Consider the following 19,615-nt stretch of genomic DNA (forward strand, 5'->3'; position numbering starts at 1 on the left):
TCTTCCTTGCTTGGGTGAAGGGGGACTAACACGAGGCGCACTCTTAGCTGCACTCGGACATATTGGGCCCGGTGCGGTGTGAGTGCGCACACGCGCGTGGGCACGCTACGCGTAACCTGGGCTCTGATACCATATTAAAATTTACATTGGGCTTATACGAGCCTGGGTCCATTTCCACTTAAAAGCTCAAACTGATAAGTGGTGGTACCCAAGTCTCATATAAACCCATGGATATTCTTTTTCTTTTCCGATGTGGGATTTATCCCATTTTACTCCTCAATAGTTCCTTTCTCTTTACCTCTCTCCTCCCTCCTTCCTCAGATTCGGTGATGGTGTTTTAGGGGTTTTTAGGTGTAGCGATCTTGTCGCCTCAAAGGCACTCATGATGGCTAGTTCCTCTCGCCGGCAACCTTCAAATGTGTCACAGATCTCGATGGTGGACTCGTCGGTCGTCCTTAGACCCAATTCTAGACCCGTCTGTGGCTTGCCGCATGGGTCTCCTTCTCCAATGCGCTCTCAGCGAGCTCCTTAACATTGGCATGCTCCTCCATAGTGCGTTCCTCAACTATCTAAGGTAGTAGTGGTGTTTGATGGTGTCCCGGTGGTCGTAGCGAGCCTCCTCCCCCTCCTCTCAGTTTTCGACGTTGGTGTGTGTGGTAGCGACCTCCCACTTCCTATCAGTGATCGCATCTTTTCCTCCTTCGATCAAATCTAGGGTGGTGAGTAGAGTCGACATCTTGCCTTTTCTCTGATCGGTTTGATCTGATTTGACCCTGAACTGATCTGACCCAACCCGATTCTGGTAATTCCGGCTTGACCCGATCGTCCACCGCTTACTGTCATCATCCCTCCCCAACGCCACTGCTTGTCTAATTGACCCTTCCCTCCCCTCCGATGGCGACTTCTCGTTAACGGCTTCTCTGCACCTGCGATAGTATTCTCGCCCACCTCGAAACTCGATCACACTACCGGTCCGTTATTCTGACTTCCCAACTTCAAAACCAACTTTGTGGCTTGCCTCTTTATGTTGGTCTTTCAAGTCTCAGCTCCCCTGTTGTGATCGTTGGTTTGAACCGATCAAGGGGCTTTGAGCTTCCTTGGTTTCATCACTTAGGGACTAGGCTATTGTAATCGCTGGTTTAAACTGATCAAGGGGCCTTAGGCTTCCTTGGTTTGATTACTTAGGGATTTGGTAGACTGATTATGTCTATTGGTTACGATTGTTGGTAGGATCTTGCGCTCGGATACCAGCTCGAGACACCTGACTACCCCATTTCATTATGAAATGAAATTTCTGCTAGTTTCACGGGGCGCAACGGAAGCGAAAAAGGAACAGAAATTCAAAATTTCCTACCCGTGAAACTAATTCCAAGACCTACTAGAAGAGTAAGAGTAAATAAAAGCGTACCTGGAATATTTAAAGTTGTCGACCGAGCGTCCCACGCGTGACGCCTCTACTGGTATCCACACTGACTTTGTCGACGAGTTTTCGAGATCGGCGGTGCTAGCGACCAACACTCGAAAGAAACACCCCGATGCGACACCCGAAATTTATTAGACTAATGGACCTTATTTGAGTTGAACAATTCAACTCAAATTATATATATATATATATATACTTATATGCACACACATGCATACACTACGTGTATATATATATATATTAGCAAATATATATGCAGCACACACATATATATATGTCTCTGCTGATATATCTATATATGCACATTGCCCCCCTTTTTATAAGCAATATGGGGGGGACAATTCAAGTCCCTGGCCGATGTGGGACTAACCCAAATTGGGTTTCCACATTACATGTGTCCATACACATGTCTATTCACGTAAAGGCCATGTGTCACCATATTGATCGTGCATCAATTAGGTCCATTTAATCTAATAAATCGAGTCTAATTAATCAATAAATTTAATTTCATTAAATATCCGATTAATCGGTCGCACCATAAATCATCTAATCTCTATTAGACGATTTTATTTGTTTCAAGATATCTCTTCAATTTAGTCGTAGTGTGTGACCCTGTAGGTTCCCAATTACGTTGACAGTAATATCAAAATCTCTATTTCAATATTACAAACAGTGAGTGGCATCTAGCAATGCATCACTGTTACTCAAGTAATCGGAAAGTCAATTTCTCGACGAACCTTGTGACCTCCGTTACCGTGTAATATAATCCCTTTGTCTTCTATATCTCTATTGAGCCCAAGGCATGGTCGATAACATCCTTGTATGGCTCAATATCTCTTTTTTTTGGTTTACCGGGTAAGTCTATCAGAACAAATGAGCTCGATATCATTATATCGACTCATTTGGGTATGCATACACTTTTAGACTTAACCACCAAGTGGCCGTGAGATATCGCTCCCGTTTCGTAGGAGGGACAAATCCTATCTTGATCACTTACATTCCTCTCCATACTCTGTGGTATACCCAATAACTGTCTTTATAACCATCCTGTTACAGTGGCGTTTGACAGTATCAAAGTATATGACATTACATGTAGGAATCTATGGTGACCTCAAGTCAAATGACCATTACATTATAGTCACTTTGAGATATGCTAATGACAGTCACGTAACAACCCATGTAGCAATCTCATGGTGGATCAGTCCAATACACATTACTCTTAATGTATACATGTGATGTGATTTGATATCTCCATATCCATGACCTGTGAGACTTGGTCATCAATCAACACCCACACTAGTCTAACCGTATTATCGTTGTCCTAATTAACGATAATACTTTGACTATGGACATTTAGGAATAATGTTCGGTAATTATAGGATCTCACAATCAAGTCACACTTGATGCCTATTGAACATACTATTCCAAGGACATTATTGTATAAAATCATATTTAACGCAATCTACACAATAACAAATATGCCTCGTAATATAATGAAATACATGTCATATTACAGAACTGATGATAGATTGCCTCTAGGGCATACACCAATTCCCAACAATTTCATCGTGGATTTAGAATGTTCTCATTGCATATTACTATCGGGATCCACTATGAAATTTTTGTTAGTAGGTAGTGATCGGAGCTCACGATTTCAAGATAGTAAACTGCAATTGTATTTGATCCTCTTTGATATTTTTATGATTTGCCTTTATAATTTGCCCGTTGGTCTTTTAGGTCTCAGCTTCCCTGTCATGATTTGTTGGTTTGAACCGATCAAGAGGCCTTAGGCTTCCTTGGTTTCATTACTTAGGGATTGGGTTGTTGTAATTGCTAGTCCGAACTAATCAATGGGCGTCAGGCTTCCTTGGTTTGATTAATTAGGGATTTGGTAGAATGATTATGTCTATTGGTAGCGATTGTTTGTGGGATTTTGTGTTTGGATACTGGCCCGAGACACCTAGCTACCCCACTTCATTATGGAATGAAATTTCATTGTGGATTTAAGATGTTCTCATTCCAGATTACTATTGAGGTCCACGATAAAATTTTCGTTAGTAGGTAGTGATCGGAGCTCACGGTTTCAAGATAGTAAACTGCAATTGTATTTGATCATCTTTGATGTTTTTATGATTTTCCTTTATAATTTACCCGTCGGTCTTTCAGGTCTCAGCTCCCTTGTCGTGATCGTTGGTTTGAACTGATCAAGGGGCCTTGAGCTTCCTTGGTTTCATTACGTAGGGATTGAGTTGTTGTAATCACTAGTCTAAACTGATCAAGGGGCCTTAAGCTTTGTTGGTTTGATTACTTAGGGATTTGGTAGACTGATTATGTTTATTGGTTGCGATTGTTGGCGGGATCTTGCGCTCGGATATTGGCCCGAGACACATTGACTACCCCACTTCATTATGGAGTGAAATTTCATCGTGGATTTATGATGTTCTCATTCCTGATACTATCGGGGTCCACGATGAAATTTTTGTTAGGAGATAGTGATCAGAGCTCACGGTTTCAAGATAGTAAAATACAATTATATTTGATCATCTCTGATGTTTTTATGATTTTCCTTTATAGTTTGTCCATTGGATAAACCGTTAGTTCTGTTCTTGTAATCTCTGATCGAACATTTTACCCTATATCTGTTTTTGTTTTGGATTAATGAATGATCCATTTAAGTGCTTGAGAAAAAAAGGAAGAGCTTATTTATATGTATCTAGCTTGTTATATTTATATATTCTATTCGATATGTGTAATAATTTATTTGATCGATCTATACACCTAAAACTCTATTTTGTTACGTATATGAGGAGGTTCGAATGCTGCAATCCCGGGGGGGATTTGGGAAGGTTCCTGTCGCTTTCTTGTTTTTTCTTTGGCTAAAATTCTGTTGCTTCTTGATCTTGAGAACTCCTTTTATTGCAAGTTCATTTATTACACCTAACGTTACTTGTACTTCCACTCTTTGTCTGACCAAATTAACCCACAGGTCTCTCCTCAAACATCATCTCTCATCTCTCACTGGTTACTTCTTCTTCTTGCTTTTTTTTTTTGGAATGCAGTTACTTCTATAATTCCACGATAAACCTTCCATTTGCGTGTCTATTGTCTTATAGCAACATTAAAATTTTCTTTTGTGTGTACCATCTAGCACATATCCAAGAATGCAATGAGTTCTGATTATTTACTAATTTAGCTTCGAGTTTAGTCTGTCCACACTAATTAGTAAAGTTCTGTTAATGATTTACAATACTCAAATCTGAGATCTTATTTAAAAAGAACGTATGATGAATTATTTGAAACAACCCATATTATTGGTACCGCCGATATTATTATTTAGAAAAAAAAAGGCATGAGATCTAATTAGCAGAAGATATATAGGACAATGAATATACCCAAGAAATTCTCCTTCGTGAAGTGTTCCGTTTCATAATCAGAGATGTCAGTGCCAGTAAGCAATAAGTGAGCCAAATAGTTAATGAACTATAATCATGTAAATTGAGCATAATAAAATAGCCGATGATAAATACATGAACTATTGATACATAACTTATACATAACTTGCGAATTTTTGCTTTCACAAATCTTATCATGATGTGAAGAGTAAGAGATATATTCAATACATAAAACTAAGCACCATTAATAAATTGGGAGCAATATATATATATATTTATTTATATCATTCGGATATTATACGATTATTTGCAGATGATCAAATAAATAAGGAATGGTATTTGGAATCTCGTAGTACATTTTTTTTTCTCCAATGAGATGGGTCGGAGGATTCGTCATCATTAAAAAAAAGTATTATGGCCTTTTAATCTAATTTTTTGGTACTTATTTTAAAAAAAAATTCTAGTTTGTACATTTATCATGATATTATATTATATAAACTAATTCTTTTGGGCGCATAGTAAAATAATTTTTTTGAAATAAGAATTTTGCTTTTTCCCCCTATTTTTAGGAGGCAATTAAAAATTAGACAATGTGGATTTGAGACTTTTTAAGTAAGATCACCTTTTTCCTTGTTATTATTAGTTACAGATTTGAGACTTTATTTGAAATAATATCTATATATATATATATATATATATATATATCTAAACGGGAATATGGAGTAGAGAGAGGATCTTGGACAAGAAAGTTTTAGCGAATAAATAAAGAAGGAAAATGAGATTTAAAAGAGTGAGTTGAGGGTCTAGAGATATTAATTAGGGGCATTAACATAAATGTTCTCGGGGTCATTTTGGTCTCATGAATTATAAAATGGGTGGATTATTCGAAGACGGAAATGTTAATTGCACAGATTGTCCAAAAAATTTCATAAAGGTTACAGGTTGATAATTTATCCGTATATTAAGTTTTAAAATTATTTCGATATAGTGCATTCCGTTATGTATTTGACGTCGTTAGTTCGACGCTGACGTAACTTATTATGTGTCAGTATTTATCTAATGTGGCTCAAATTTTAAAATAATTTTTTTAAATTTAAAAAATAAAGACAAATAATAAATAAAAACAAATCTAAATTTATATTTGGAAATAGAGTTATACTCCGTTTAGCTCTACTCTAACTTTTTAAAATTACAAAACCACTCAAAATTTTAAAATTTTTCAAAGTGTACCCCACCTTTTAAAAGTTTTAAAATAAAGGATGCAGTTTAGGGGATCATATCACTCGATTATCATATATATATATATATATATATATAGATTTACTTTTAACAAATCAAGAAATAGGACTCTCTCCCAAAGAATCCCCTTGCATTCTTAAGTGTCATGATTTATATGGTTTCTTACATGTCAGCATGTGTATATATATATATATAGAGAGAGAGAGAGAGAGAGGGACATACAGCATTCCATTTGACGGCAGCAGTGGTAACAATATGCACATATAATATATACACGCACACTCGCACATATATATGCACATGATTATCAGGAAAAGGCAAAATAAGAGAATATTATAATTGCATTCTTTGCGATGGTTGTGATTGTGAGTGGCGAGGAGAAAGACTTTGGTCCCATTTGGGACTTGGGAGCATAATGTAATGTTTGCGTACAGTGCCGACGAAAGTGATCGAGGGAGGGGTTGAGATTGTGGTGCGTGACAACATAAAGAACACTTTCTTTGTTTGGTAATGGCCGATGGGAAATTTCTTCTTCTTTTTTGTTTTTTTTTGTGGAATCATCACTTTCATTCATTTTCTTCCACGCAAAAAAAATAAAAAATAAAAAAAGAGAGGAGAGGGGAAAGTTCAGAGAACAATTATAATCTCTTCCTGATATTTTGGAATTCATTTTATAGTCGAAAATACTATTGACAACAATCTGTCCGAAAACATGACTTCTTCATGTTAGATTTATTGGTTTACCGGGTAAAGTATAAGCGATAATGATTTAATGCATTCTGTTTTATTCCTTACAATGAATGATCGTGTCATATATATTCAAAAAGAATAAAAATAAAATAAAATTTACCAACGTCGCACAAACAAGCTAATATTTTGCCACCATCAAAGCATGCTTGTTCAGGTCAGGTACAGCATAGTTCGATGTGAGATATTGTAAGTCGCAAAAAGGCCACAACAACCAATGATGCCGTGAAGCAGTGCACGGGCAGGCTTTTTTTTTTTTTTTTCCCTTCACAAATAATTCCGAGAGCCCATTAGGAATTTGGCATAGATTCGCCATCGACCAACTCATATTGGCGTTGTCTTATCCGTTGGAGTGGAATGGAAGGGAAAAGTAATGTGCCGAAGGAAGACAGCATTTTTAGGAGTATAATAATAAATAATAATAATAGGAGGACGTAACATGGATGAAGATAAATAAAATTAGCAGTGATAAGGTATTGGTTGAATAATAAACAATTTTAACTTTCGAAAAGAGAATAATACAAGTTCAAATATCGGACAACACACGGCTTGAATTGAGAGTGATGTGCTAAGATATAATTGTTGAAAAATAAATTTTGATTTTAGAATAAGTAAAAATATTAATAAAATCAAAATCAATATTTAAAATAAAAAATAAATAAAGACAGTTTTTATAAGCACTTATTAATTTGTTGGAGAAAATCACATTTTTAATCGTTAAAATCAATCAAACTATGATTTTGGAATTGTTGAAAGCCACAATTCCACCCGGATGTTTTTGGGATGGCCCCAATAACCAACGAATGGCAAGTGTTTTTCCTTGTGTGGATCCTGTTTCAATGGGAACTGATCACTAAATACTGTTTTTGCTTAAGAATCGACATAAAAAGTACTTACGCAGTCATCACCTTGGGATAAAATAAATTAAAATACTTGACTTTTAGAATTGTAAGAGCAATATCCTTTATAATTTTTATAACTGCAAAAATTAAAAGAAGTCAAAATTGATCAACCGAAAAAAATAAAGGCGGAGTCAAAAATTGGGCCAATGCTGGGCGGGGCCTTGGCTCCAGGTCCACCGCTGGAGGCATCTCCTTTTCCAGTTATATATCATGACATATCGGTGAGGCATCAGTCAGTGACAGGCAGCTCCTATTGGTTAGAATGGCACGAACTTGTAGAATGAAGTGGTGGAATGGGACGTGCCCCGTCCGCTTGATGATAGAGGAACCGAACCGCAACGTGGCAAAGACAGAACCTCTCTCTCCAATACGGCTCGTATCCTCCTCTCCTGCTCCCTACACCATCAGAGCTGCAATGTCAACATCCAATCACCACCGTCCAAATCCCCATCATTGGCGTCCAGCTGGTCAAAGTAAGGACTGCGGAGGTTCCAAAATCTACGATGCACGCCTCTGCAATGGTTAAGACCGCAGTCTAACCTTTTCTTTTTTATTCTCTAACAAACAATTTCGAGCTGAGCTCCGGTCCGTCCGGACCGGACATATCACTGTTCCCCCAAGTCCATCCAGCTCAAGGAAGAGGAAGAGGTCGGTCTGCCATGGCTTCTCATGCTCTGACATTGCAGACGCAATTCATTACCTCGAAAGGCCGTGGTCTTGGGATACTTCCCATATCCAAAATCCTTCCTTCAGCTTCTCAAGCTTTGCCTTTGAGGGGACGCAGAAGATCTTCTCTCTCGGTCTCCGTCCGCGCAATGGGCTCTTCTGCTTCTTCCCAGAAACCCGACAGCTCTCAAGGTCTCTCTCTCTCTCTCTCTCTCTCTCTCTCTCGTCTATCTATCTGCATATATGTTGAGCGCGAGGTTGCTTGTGAGCTTAGTCTAGTAATAAATTCTGATGACATATATCTCACTTATACGGCATAAAAAGTTAGAATTGGTTCACTAGCTATGGTTTCACTTTAGCTCATGAGACATATAAATATGGTTTGCTCAAGAAGGAGCGGCATATCTGCAATTTGAAGTAAGCTCGTTTAAGCTCAGTAGGAGTATTTCCAAGCTCGTCTCGAGCATTTATCTAGTCGAGTCCAAGCAGCTGACAAGTAGGCTCAATTCGTTCACGCCCTGCACATGCATGTTCACATGGACCGCAGGCTACTCTTCCGTGAGTGATGAGGAATTGAAGCAACGGCTCACACCTGAGCAGTACTATGTTACTCGGCAAAAGGGCACGGAACGGGCTTTCACCGGGTACGGTTTCTTGTTTGAGGTTGTGAAGTCAACAAGTAAAGTTCTTATTAGGCAGGAAGTTTGTGATATATTTTGAATATACAGCACAGATGTTCTGCTCTGATTTTTCTTTCCTCTTCAGGGAGTACTGGAACACCAAAACTCCGGGGACATATCATTGCATTTGCTGTGACACGCCATTGTTCGAGTGAGTATTTCTTCTTTGTCAATTTTTTCTTTTGATAATCCGAGTGAGTTTTACTTTTCAGTAACTGAGAATGGTGTGGAAATCCCATTTATGCAGATCATCGACCAAATTTGACAGTGGAACGGGTTGGCCCTCTTACTATCAGCCCATTGGGGACAATGTGAAATCGAAGCTGGACCTCTCTATTATCTTCATGCCCCGTCAGGAAGTTCTCTGTGCAACTTGTGATGCTCATCTTGGTCATGTCTTTGATGATGGTCCACCCCCCACTGGAAAACGTTATTGCATCAATAGGTATATATCCGTGCTCTTTTTCCTTCTTCTTCTTCTTCTTCTTCTCTGGTTTCTCCTCCTTCACTAGCTGGCTGCTTATGCCTTTACTGTTCCTATATTGCAGTGCTTCCTTGAAGCTCAAACCAAAATAGAACAGAACACCCCGTGAGGACTGTTGCGATGTTCTGATGATCAGTGTTAATTCCTTGTTAAGGCAGTAGAACCTTGTATCAATTGGTGAAGATGAACTAGGACGTTATCTTTCTGCTGGGTGTGTGATGCGCAAATCCATGTGGGTGTAAGCAAAATCGCATACAATAAAAAGGTCCTGTGAATATATTGTGGTTTTTGTGGCTCTTTTTACATTGTATAGGTTCCAATCAAATGTCTTGGTCAGGTTTCCATCTGTTATTTGATTATTGTCTAGTGGATGTATTATATTATTCTCCTATTGTCTCTATCTACGTACTGGTGCAGTTGACTTTCAGACAAATGAAAGTATAGCTCTGTGCTATACTTGTAAGATTGAGATATGCATTAAACTGCTTTGCCGGTTCTGGCGAAGAAATCCAAGCACAAGTATCCATTTCTCTTTGGAACAGAAACAAAGCAGGGGGTTTTCCTCGATGTATCTCTTGATCGGGAGCAAATGGAGCATATAAAGACATCAGAGCCCAATCAGAAGATAGCATATGAAAGTTCTTCTTGGATTCACCTGTGAATGAGGGATGGGTGAAGGGGAACATGATACTGGACCTCTGCAGAACTCTGTGTTAGGTCTCTCTCTCTCTCTCTCTATATATATATATATATATATATCAGTGTGTCTTCTCTATCTGTTCTTAATATTCATCTTCACCAACATGTGCTTTTGTGATACTGGTGCAGCTATGGAGACTGAAGAATTTATTCCGGTGAACGATTCAGATGACCTTCCCCAACTCCTTGCAGTCAAGGGATGGACATGGTGGTCCCTGGTGGCTCTGAACATCGCATTCCTCTTAATTGGGCAAGCAGCGGCAGTCACCTTGGGGAAGCTCTACTATGAGAAAGGCGGGAAGAGTAATTGGATGGCTGCTCTTGTTCAAACTGCTGGATTCCCAATCCTTTTAATCCCTCTCGTGCTCTTTCCTTCTACAAAATCTTTGAAGACCGCCATCACCACTTACTCCTCTGACCCTTCGGTCTTTGCTGTCGTTGTGATGTATATTGTCCTCGGTATTCTTCTGGCAGGGGACAATATGCTCTACTCTCTAGGCCTTCTATACCTCCCGATGTCGACTTACTCTCTTCTCACTGCAACTCAGTTGGTGTTCAGCACTACACTCTCGTTCTTCATCAATGCACAGAAACTCACCCTTCTAATATGCAACTCAGTAGTTCTGCTCACCCTCTCGGCCTCTTTAGTGGTAGTGCAGCCTGTCGGCTCTACGGACTCAAAGAAGTACTCGAAGGAAAAGCACGTTATCGGGTTCATCTGCACGGTGCTTGCATCGGCAGCTTATGCACTATTGCTCTCTCTGATGCAGATCTCATTTGAGAAACTAATCAAGAGGGAGACATTCTCGGTGGTTCTTGACATGCAAATTTACACGTCGCTCGTTGCTTCCTGCGTTTGCGTGGTAGGTTTGTTTGCAAGCGGTGAAGCGTGGGGTCTGAAGAATGAAATGGAAGGGTTCAAGGAAGGGAAGACAGTTTATGTGCTGGGTCTGGTAGGTTCGGCTTTAGCTTGGCAGGTTAGCTCGGTGGGAGTCGTGGGGCTCATCTTCTTAGTTTCTTCTCTCTTCTCTAACGTGATCAGTATGTTGACGCTGCCTCTTGCACCTGTTGCTGGTGTTCTCTTCTACGGTGAAAGTATGACCTGGGAGAAGATAGTCGCAATGTTTTTGGCTGCGATGGGATGCTCTTCTTACATCTATCAGCAATATCTCGATGACATGAATTCCCAAGCAGAAGAAAGTGAAGAGCTAGGCAGTTCTTAGCATGTACGCATGGATGGACTATCCGTATGTATTCTGAATCTGTCTGGGATTATGAAATATGTATTGAGCTGTTGTAGCCATGAAGAATTCATTCATCATCCTGCTTTCGTTAGGTTCCTTCATCGTTTGCCCTGTTGAACTTTAATGGTTTATGGACTCGTAGCTAATCCCGAAAATACACACATCAGAATTTGAATAGCCAGCTAAGACTTTAGGCTTTGTTTTAGGGTAAAAAGTGGAGTCACTCCATTCAAACATGTATATATATATATATATATATATATATATGTATTTAATTGGAAGTATAGTGATTGTATTGTTAAATTAAGAGAAAAAGTGAAAAAAAAGAGAGTAATGAATATTCATGAGAATTTAGTCTAAAAAATCAAATTGAATGGTAGTTAAAAAATCAAATTGAATGGTAGTTAAGACGAAAAAATTGAAGGAAAAGAAAAATTGTAATAATTGTGTTGATGAATTAAACATAAGTGGAGTGGAGTTAAGCGGGATTCAGCTAAGACTTTAATTCTGTTTAATTCTGTTCCTGACAGGTGGGACGCTTGACGTATTTCATCTAACCTTACCAACAAGAATGGCTCCAAAAATCCATGGTAGACATTTTTGTGGTGATTCAATAGGCCAACTTTGTAGGTGAGATCACAAATCACGTCCCAGCTGTGCTGGGTCCACACGCTCCTCATAATTCTCGCATCCTGTACTGTTTAAGTACATGGCGGAAAATGTCAGAATTTACTTCCGTATGCTGGCCTCATAAATTCCAACTCCTGCAGTTACTCCAGATGATCATGTCGTGCCAAATACATTACCTATCTGCCTTTTGTGATATCGGTGCTGCCCGCGATTACATGAAGAATTCCGTAATATTATTCTAAACTGTGAATTTTCAATGTGAATCTCGATTTGACTATGCTTCAATCGGAAGTCTATATACATCCCAAGCTCGGATTTTTGACAGAAAATGAGTCAGGTAAGAGGATGCAACCCCCACAAAACTGGGAACTGTCAGTCCCCTTTCTTTTTTTTTTTTTTTTTTTTTTTGCTTTCTTATATTTCTACAAAAAAATGGATAAGAGAGTTCCCACATGAATCAAGAAAATGGCAGGGCAGACTGTACTCACGAGGACCTTGTCAGGAAAATGATCATCAGATGTCAAAAAAGTGGACGGACAGGAGAGAGGCTTTAATAAAGCTCAGGTTACAGTAGCCATGTTTATGTTGTCCAATTTTCAACTGATCCCTTCCGCCGCACCACATCTCACCAACCAGTTCTCCATTTTTCCGTCTCTTCCTTTCCACACTTCTCCTTTGAAAGAAGACAGCTGCAATCATGTTGTTATACTTGTTTGCTCCTTGAATCTAATTCTGCAGAGGTAAATCAATGGAGAGTGCTGTTAAGTTGGCGTTCTATATCACGGTATGCTGCATTGCTTTTGTTACATCAAAGGTCGTCATCTCATTTTTTTGCTACAAAAGATGGAGGCAAAAGCAACAGCTAGTTTACGAAGACGGCTTGTCGGGTAATCTCTTCAGAGACCGGTTCAAACAAACATACCTCAGGTTCTCACAAATTACTGCCAGATGTTACTGATATAGCTAGCTGCTGTGTTGTTCACTGTAGGAGGGAAGATGGTGATGTTCAGGAACTCAATGATGCAGTCCTTCACATCGGAGTCGTTCATGAAGAAGACGCTGAAGCTGAGTAACAAGGATGTCATCGGCTCAGGAGGATATGGGACAGTTTATAAGCTGGTGATAAATGAATCCATGGCTTTTGCTGTTAAAAGGCTCAACAAGGGGTCTTCAGACAGGGACAGAGGATTCGAGAGAGAATTGGAGACTATGGGTGATATAAAGCACCGGAACATTGTTACCCTCCATGGATATTGTACAGCCCCGCGTCACAATCTCCTTATATACGACCTCATGCCTAATGGAAGCTTAGATGCAGTTCTTCATCGTATGAACGCTACATGTTTTGCTGTTAAGTGATTTAAGCACGTTCTTGTTTTTCTCCCTTAGAGTCAAACATTATCACATCGCAGGCAAATCGATGAATAAGAAGCTCCTTGACTGGCCTGCAAGGTATAAGATAGCAGTTGGAGCTGCGAGAGGAATATCCTATCTCCACGACGATTGCATCCCACACATAATTCACAGGGACATAAAGTCGAGCAACATACTGTTGGATCAGAACATGAATGCCCGGGTTTCTGATTTTGGACTCGCCACGCTGATGGAGCCGGACAAGACTCATGTCTCAACTTTCGTAGCAGGAACTTTTGGCTACTTAGCACCTGGTAAGGCCACCCAACAAATAATGCACATATGCAATCTAAGAGCTAGTCAATCTGCAGATAGTAAAATAGGTGCTTTTGCAGAGTACTTTGATACAGGGAGAGCGACAGCAAAAGGAGATGTTTACAGCTTTGGAGTTGTTCTGCTCGAACTTCTGACAGGCAAAAAGCCAATGGATGAAACTTTTTTGGAGGAGGGGACCAAGCTTGTTACATGGGTAATCTATTTATATTGTTCTCCAGATGCATATTTGGTTTAACGATACGCTATACATTTTATGAAGCTTAACTGTTATCTGGTGATACTTACAAGCAGTAGTGGCTTCGTTTTGATGTGAGATAGGTGAAATCAGTTGTGGAAGACAAAAGAGAAGAATATGTACTCGACAGCAGCTTGGAATGTTGTCCAGTCGATGAGATTAACAATATGTTTGGTATCGCATTGATGTGCCTCGAACCTGAACCCTCAAGAAGGCCCACAATGGCTGAGGTTGTCAAGATGCTTGAGCAGAAAAAGCCGGAGAAGTTTGTAAATGGATATTAATGTCGTGCTATAGTCTATTTACTCGAGGAAAGCTACTTATCAATTCTATTTCATTATCATCTTTTTCGAGCCCCATGCTTCAATTCTTTCTTTATTTGACAAACCACAGACTTGAGATGGTTAAAGCCAAAAAAGCAAAATATTATCGAGACAGCTGAAGCTAAAACATGCCAAATTGATAATTAAACCGATAACGAACAAATCTGAGTATAGGGAACTAGTTTAGGATCTTTACTAGACCAACAACAACAGAAGCTTTCAGGGAGGGAGAAACCGGAGGATCTCCGAGGAACACATCAAAAAGAGCCGAGGTCACATTCTCTGACTCAATTTCAGCATCCACTTCAGACGGTAGTCCATCAGATGAAACAGAAACCTGCAAACAGTTTTCAGTTGCTCACATAAATCATTGCCACTGATTTAGTTTGCGAAGCTAAAAGCAAGGTATTGGCTGTGTTTTATGTTAAGTACTTACAAGCATTTTAGATTTGTCCAACCAAGTCAAGAATATGGAGGTTCCTTTGTTAAGAGGCCGTCCTTGAAAAATGTCACGGAAAGTGGAGAGAGCAGACTCATCAACAAAAGTGAGTGTTTTGATTCTCGGAGAGATGGCTTCATCTAAAGCATCCCAAAATGTTTTACCATCGACATCTCTGACAAGAACGATCTGCAACGATTTCTCTAGAGAAACTGCAACGCATTATTAGGCCGTGTTATGCTCTGAATGTCAACTACATATTCTACCCTCTCTCGAACAGTTGAATTTTCACCTATTACCTTGAAAAATGGAGCTAAACAAGGATCCATCTCCGTGAATACTGGATGCTGATTTCCCTTTCCAAGAATCTAACTTAGCAGATAATGATGGATTCATGTAAAATCCTGCAGCGTAGACCTTCACGCCGATGATTGCAAAAACTTTCTCCCTGTATCCTGGGATATTCCGAGGCGTAAAATTTAATTTCACGAACATGAATACAAACTTCAATTTTATAGTCATAAGTGATAACAAAATTATGTCTCGCATATCTAAGCAGAAGTTGAGGAATATTTATATCTCACATATCTAGCAGAAGTGAAGTTCTTTCGAGAGTTTTTCACATATCCGATGCAAGGCAGAAGCAAACGCACCAGTTCCAATCAATGATAATGGACTCGAGCAACCCGCTAATGTTAAGGATGTTGAGAACTTCACTTTAGTTGCTGGTTCCTCTGCATACTGTTGGCTTCCAACTGCATGGATGATAAGGATAAATGTGACTTGAGATCGTTAAGTTTCACGGCTAAACCATAGGATAGAAGATGCAAATTTCAACGGTTTGATCAAGAGATAGACATCTTTATCCAAGATAAGAGCTACCCCAATGATTCTGCATCCCATGTACTTAAACATGCCAACATATCTGTGATCATGCGAGAGACCGTATAGACTTACTGCGTTTATGATTTTTCCAACTTCTCGGCGCAAAATGAGATGGAAATATATTTTCAACCACATAATTGTGCCACTAAAAAGGTTCATTCAAGAACGACCTCAAGCGGTTCAATACCACCTCATAAATGATTGCAGAATCTTCGGTGATTAAGAATTGCTTCTACTTCGAACATTACAAGAAAAAACTGATGCAACAGTTGTCATGTTTAACCTTGCAACTTGTGTGGCCTCAACTTCATGTATCTTCACTGTCTGCTGTCTAGAGCACATAACATCTTGGACGACGAGAATGGAAGTTCCTTAATTACAAAGCTGAAGTTTTTGTTTCTTTCTACAGTACTAGCATTTGTGTCAGGTCAGGTGTGCATGCAGTGGGAAATTAAGTTAACCGAAACTTACCTGAAGAAGCAGCCCTGACAGTCACAGTGAACTGAGCTGGCAGTGGCAGGACAATGGACAGAGGAGAAATGGAGCGGCGGCGGCTTAAAAAAAATTGCCGTCCGTTGTGGAATTGGAAACGAATGCTGAGATTGTTGATTCTTGAAGAAGAAATGGGTGATGACAGATGCAGTGATGCTGCCCCTGAAGAAGCTCCAGCTCCCACTCCCACTCCCTGCATTTTGTTCTTGCTTGAGATTTTTCACTTTCCAAATCCCAAAGTTCAAAACTTTCGATTACTTCGAGAAATTACTCAGACCTTCAATTCCATAATAAGTTCCTGTCTGATCCCAGAATACGTACAGACAAAAAACATGCATTCACAGCTGCCCCCCCACCCCCTACCGTCCAGCTGCCGAGTAGACCGCTCCCGACCAATTGAATTCAGCCACGTTTGCTCATTGCCGGATAAGATGCAAATGCGAAAGAAAGGCCGAAAGCAACAGTTGAACTCGATCACGTACGTTACGTTAGCACTGGGCCTTTTATCGGCCCAGTTTGGTTGAATGAAACTGTTTTGAATTCATAAAAAGTAACCATTGAATTGCAATGGCGCTGACCATTCCACGAGACCCAGTAATCAATTTTGATTTGGTACTCTGGTTTGGTACGATGAAACTTCTCCTTATCGCGGGAATGAAATGACAATATAGATTTTGCAAGAACGAATCCGCCTGGCCGCACAGCAAGAAATTCTGATAATAAAATTGTAGAAGCCCGCCCGCCCGCCCAAACATCACACGTTTGCTGTCGCATAGTAAGTATTAGGCGCCTTTATCTACCCCGTCCCCTTGTCTCTCCTCTCAACGGTTGAATTGAATTGAATGTCCAGAGGAGGAGAGAAGAGGACTCTGAATCAAATGTAGCCGTTACCTTACACCAAACCTTTGCCTTTACTACTAATAGAAAGCCCAGACCTTTTCAGTCCTCGCAGTTCACAGTCTCATAGTCACAGTTCACAATCTCTCTCTCCCCCTCTGTATCATCTGATCTTCTTCATCATTAACATTATCGTTTCATAAAAGCAGGCCCAGCTTGAGATCAAGTCCCATCAATGGCTAAAGGAGCAGCAGCTGCTGTCCCTCTTTCTCTGCTCCTGATTATGCCCTTCGCTTTAGGTACACCATTCTTCTCTTTGAAATTCAGCAGCTACCGGTCGAAATGATCCCAGCTTAAGTTTAGTGTCCCCCTTTTGCTTTTTACTTAATTCTGCATGCAAAGAGAATGTAGGTGGTCTAGCTTCAGCACTCACTAGCTAGATCTCGTAAATTGCAGCCTAACTACATTGAATTTTTATGCAAATTGGCATGTCAGATCCAGGCAAAGTTCTCATTTTTACCCAGTTCTCCGATTTTAACCGCTTCTCTGTCAATTGCAAGATATTGGACTCCGCCGCAGAGATGAGCTCTTGAGCCATATATAGAGCCACAAGTTGTAGATTTTTAGCCTCTGAAACAAGCCATGCAGTTGAATTACATGACATGTTTCACATGCCCTTCTTTGAGATAGAAGAGTAAACCCAAAGTGGGGCGGGCAGTTTTCTGTCCAATTTTCTTCTTTTTCAGTAGACAAGGAGGCCGGAGCCTAGTAATGTTTTCGTTCCCATTTTACTTTGTCCATGTCGCAGAAATTTACCCGTTTCTTGGTTCTTTAAAGCCTCTGACCTCTTTTTTTCTCCATCTGAAACTTTCAGGAGGAATTATGGCCTCTGCTAATAAGCAGGTAATCATAATCAGCCTGTCAAGGGCTTTAAAAAAGAAAGAAAGAAAGAAAGAGAGCTGATTAGTCAGTAGATCACAATTAAGAAATACTAACTAGACTGTGGAAGTGATGATGCCAACAAAACAATTCTCAAACTTGCAGAAAACTTGGTGCGTCGCAAAGCCGTCATCTGACCAAGCGACACTGTTAGCAAACATCAACTATGCGTGCTCTCAGGTGGACTGCAAAGTTATTCAGAAGGGCTGCCCGTGCTTCTATCCCGACAATCTCGTGAACCATGCCTCCATTGCCATGAACCTCTACTACCAGTCCAAAGGAAGGAACCACTGGAACTGCGATTTCAGGGGCTCAGGCCTTACTGTCATGACTGATCCTAGTAAGTCACGCAACTCACTGTCCTTGTGCTTCTACAAGATCAACTGTGTACTCTTAAAAAATTTGCCGATGTTTTGGCCAAATGCACAAGTTAGCAAAAGCTGACTTCGAGTCCAATTAAACATTTTTCTGGTTATAACTCTATGTTTCTACGGAGTGCAGGCTATGGTAACTGCATCTACTCATAGCTGGCGGTCCTTAGTATCGGTTATTGCGAAGATAATGCTGTGCTGCCAGTCTTACCCGGAGGAGGACAAAGTTAACTCACCATATTGACCTGCACGTTCTGTACAAGCTTTATATTGTGTTCTGGGCACCACTAACTCCCGTAATTGCAGTTTGCAGTAGTTCTGCTTTATGTTGGTAGCTTAGATGGACCTTGTACGTAGGGAGAAGTAGTTGACTTCCATTCCATCATCACGAACAAGCATACGTTCTCCCCTCCTTTAAGGAATCGATGAGTCGAGAATTCCAACCTAAAGCATATTCTCATATTCTATAGATCGTAAAGCTTGAATGAGCCCAACTCCAAAGTCCAAAGGCTTTTGTATGCGTAGAAGTCTACATGCACCATGTAAATCCATCGTTGCTGAATGATGGTGCACGGATGAGGATGGCTAAAACGAACAAGATGAAAGTGATGAAGGGAAAAACCATTACTTTGTGAAGTACAAGGACGAAAACATAAATACCGTAAATATTGGGGCTAATTTCAATCGGGAAAGCTCATCGTCACCGTTTCAAATCGGTCCCTGCTCTTTCTCCCTCTAGTCTCTCTCTATAAAATGAAAGCTCCGGCTAGGGTTTCTGGTCATCGCCTTTGAGAGAACAGGGCGCACGATTCGTTGGCGTTCTCGTTCCGTTGCGGGCGTAGACCAAGGTAACGCCCTGGTTGCATGCATCCCTGCAAGCAGACCTTTCTCGTCTCTTGCAATCGCAACGGTGTTATACATCTAAAAAATCCAGTCTTTTCTTTCGCAAGACAAATCTATCTCAAGAAAGCTGATGTTCTAAACAGTTCTGACTCTCTCTCTCTTCTCTCTCTGTCTCTCTTCTCTCGCAATGGCCCCGTGGGGGTCTCGATCCGCATGGATGTATTGGGTTTTAATGGCCGTTCCAAATGGGTTCTCGCTTTAACGAGTGTGCGTGCGTGAGAGCTCAATTTCACCCGGCCGAGATTAAAATTTATTAAGAGGGGCAGCCTCAAGGTTTCTCGCATGTTTTCAATCATGCCTTAGCTCAGGGAACTGCCCTAAATCTATCAGTTCCACCTCCACTCCCATGTTTTTAACTATTCCTGTCACATCAAATCAAGTTCTTCCCTTAGAAAT

The 19,615-nt window shown here is 40.2% G+C and overlaps 5 protein-coding genes across 9 annotated transcripts; 4 read left to right on the forward strand and 1 right to left on the reverse strand.

The window, feature by feature from the left end:
- The first annotated feature begins 8,279 nt into the window (after positions 1-8,279).
- LOC116215219 (peptide methionine sulfoxide reductase B1, chloroplastic) lies at positions 8,280-9,875 on the forward strand. Its single transcript, XM_031550854.1, has 5 exons — positions 8,280-8,561; positions 8,917-9,013; positions 9,135-9,200; positions 9,297-9,494; positions 9,598-9,875. The coding sequence occupies exons 1-5, from the start codon at positions 8,363-8,365 to the stop codon at positions 9,623-9,625; spliced, it is 588 nt and encodes a 195-aa protein (XP_031406714.1). The 5' UTR covers positions 8,280-8,362; the 3' UTR covers positions 9,626-9,875.
- A 7-nt stretch (positions 9,876-9,882) lies between these two features.
- Positions 9,883-12,142, forward strand: LOC116215214 (probable purine permease 11). 2 transcript variants are annotated; one of them, XM_031550842.1, is made up of 3 exons: positions 9,883-10,250; positions 10,362-11,479; positions 12,007-12,142. In XM_031550842.1, exons 1-2 carry the CDS (start codon positions 10,202-10,204, stop codon positions 11,453-11,455), a joined length of 1,143 nt encoding a protein of 380 aa, XP_031406702.1. In that variant the 5' UTR covers positions 9,883-10,201; the 3' UTR covers positions 11,456-11,479; positions 12,007-12,142. The 2 variants fall into 2 exon arrangements, with proteins under 2 accessions (XP_031406702.1, XP_031406701.1); XM_031550841.1 differs by lacking the exon at positions 12,007-12,142 and having other exon boundaries at positions 10,362-11,570.
- A 174-nt stretch (positions 12,143-12,316) lies between these two features.
- LOC116215215 (receptor-like serine/threonine-protein kinase At1g78530) lies at positions 12,317-14,383 on the forward strand. 3 transcript variants are annotated; one of them, XM_031550844.1, is made up of 6 exons: positions 12,317-12,443; positions 12,845-12,993; positions 13,095-13,433; positions 13,519-13,773; positions 13,855-13,988; positions 14,114-14,383. In XM_031550844.1, exons 2-6 carry the CDS (start codon positions 12,855-12,857, stop codon positions 14,312-14,314), a joined length of 1,068 nt encoding a protein of 355 aa, XP_031406704.1. In that variant the 5' UTR covers positions 12,317-12,443; positions 12,845-12,854; the 3' UTR covers positions 14,315-14,383. The 3 variants fall into 3 exon arrangements, with proteins under 3 accessions (XP_031406704.1, XP_031406705.1, XP_031406703.1); XM_031550845.1 differs by lacking the exon at positions 12,317-12,443 and adding an exon at positions 12,536-12,670 and having other exon boundaries at positions 13,095-13,361; XM_031550843.1 differs by lacking the exon at positions 12,317-12,443 and adding an exon at positions 12,544-12,670.
- Positions 14,384-14,389: 6 nt separating this feature from the next.
- LOC116215218 (fatty-acid-binding protein 3, chloroplastic) lies at positions 14,390-16,474 on the reverse strand. 2 transcript variants are annotated; one of them, XM_031550852.1, is made up of 5 exons: positions 16,149-16,474; positions 15,446-15,547; positions 15,092-15,247; positions 14,790-15,004; positions 14,390-14,690 (listed from the first exon to the last, which is right to left on the reverse strand). In XM_031550852.1, the coding sequence occupies exons 1-5, from the start codon at positions 16,366-16,368 to the stop codon at positions 14,532-14,534; spliced, it is 852 nt and encodes a 283-aa protein (XP_031406712.1). In that variant the 5' UTR covers positions 16,369-16,474; the 3' UTR covers positions 14,390-14,531. The 2 variants fall into 2 exon arrangements, with proteins under 2 accessions (XP_031406712.1, XP_031406713.1); XM_031550853.1 differs by lacking the exon at positions 16,149-16,474 and adding an exon at positions 15,961-16,142.
- A 560-nt stretch (positions 16,475-17,034) lies between these two features.
- On the forward strand, positions 17,035-18,783 carry LOC116215221 (glucan endo-1,3-beta-glucosidase-like). Its single transcript, XM_031550856.1, has 4 exons — positions 17,035-17,305; positions 17,881-17,909; positions 18,051-18,285; positions 18,447-18,783. The coding sequence occupies exons 1-4, from the start codon at positions 17,242-17,244 to the stop codon at positions 18,470-18,472; spliced, it is 354 nt and encodes a 117-aa protein (XP_031406716.1). The 5' UTR covers positions 17,035-17,241; the 3' UTR covers positions 18,473-18,783.
- The last annotated feature ends 832 nt before the right edge of the window (positions 18,784-19,615 follow it).

Source organism: Punica granatum, chromosome 7 (assembly GCF_007655135.1).
Source record: "Punica granatum isolate Tunisia-2019 chromosome 7, ASM765513v2, whole genome shotgun sequence".
NCBI lineage: Eukaryota > Viridiplantae > Streptophyta > Magnoliopsida > Myrtales > Lythraceae > Punica > Punica granatum.

Coding starts and splice junctions, on each gene's coding strand:
- LOC116215219 (XM_031550854.1), top strand. CDS start 8,363: ATGGCTTCTCATGCTCTGACATTGCAGACGCAATTCATTACCTCGAAA. Junction 8,562..8,916: donor GAAACCCGACAGCTCTCAAG/GTCTCTCTCTCT, acceptor CATGGACCGCAG/GCTACTCTTCCGTGAGTGAT. Junction 9,201..9,296: donor TGTGACACGCCATTGTTCGA/GTGAGTATTTCT, acceptor CCATTTATGCAG/ATCATCGACCAAATTTGACA.
- LOC116215215 (XM_031550843.1), top strand. CDS start 12,624: ATGTCAAAAAAGTGGACGGACAGGAGAGAGGCTTTAATAAAGCTCAG. Junction 13,434..13,518: donor CTTAGATGCAGTTCTTCATC/GTATGAACGCTA, acceptor ATCACATCGCAG/GCAAATCGATGAATAAGAAG. Junction 13,774..13,854: donor TTTTGGCTACTTAGCACCTG/GTAAGGCCACCC, acceptor GTGCTTTTGCAG/AGTACTTTGATACAGGGAGA.
- LOC116215218 (XM_031550852.1), bottom strand. CDS start 16,368: ATGCAGGGAGTGGGAGTGGGAGCTGGAGCTTCTTCAGGGGCAGCATCA. Junction 15,548..16,148: donor TGTCAGGGCTGCTTCTTCAG/GTAAGTTTCGGT, acceptor TCATCCATGCAG/TTGGAAGCCAACAGTATGCA. Junction 15,248..15,445: donor ATTATCATTGATTGGAACTG/GTGCGTTTGCTT, acceptor GGAATATCCCAG/GATACAGGGAGAAAGTTTTT.
- LOC116215214 (XM_031550842.1), top strand. CDS start 10,202: ATGGGTGAAGGGGAACATGATACTGGACCTCTGCAGAACTCTGTGTTA. Junction 10,251..10,361: donor TCTGCAGAACTCTGTGTTAG/GTCTCTCTCTCT, acceptor ATACTGGTGCAG/CTATGGAGACTGAAGAATTT.
- LOC116215221 (XM_031550856.1), top strand. CDS start 17,242: ATGGCTAAAGGAGCAGCAGCTGCTGTCCCTCTTTCTCTGCTCCTGATT. Junction 17,306..17,880: donor GATTATGCCCTTCGCTTTAG/GTACACCATTCT, acceptor TGAAACTTTCAG/GAGGAATTATGGCCTCTGCT. Junction 18,286..18,446: donor TACTGTCATGACTGATCCTA/GTAAGTCACGCA, acceptor TACGGAGTGCAG/GCTATGGTAACTGCATCTAC.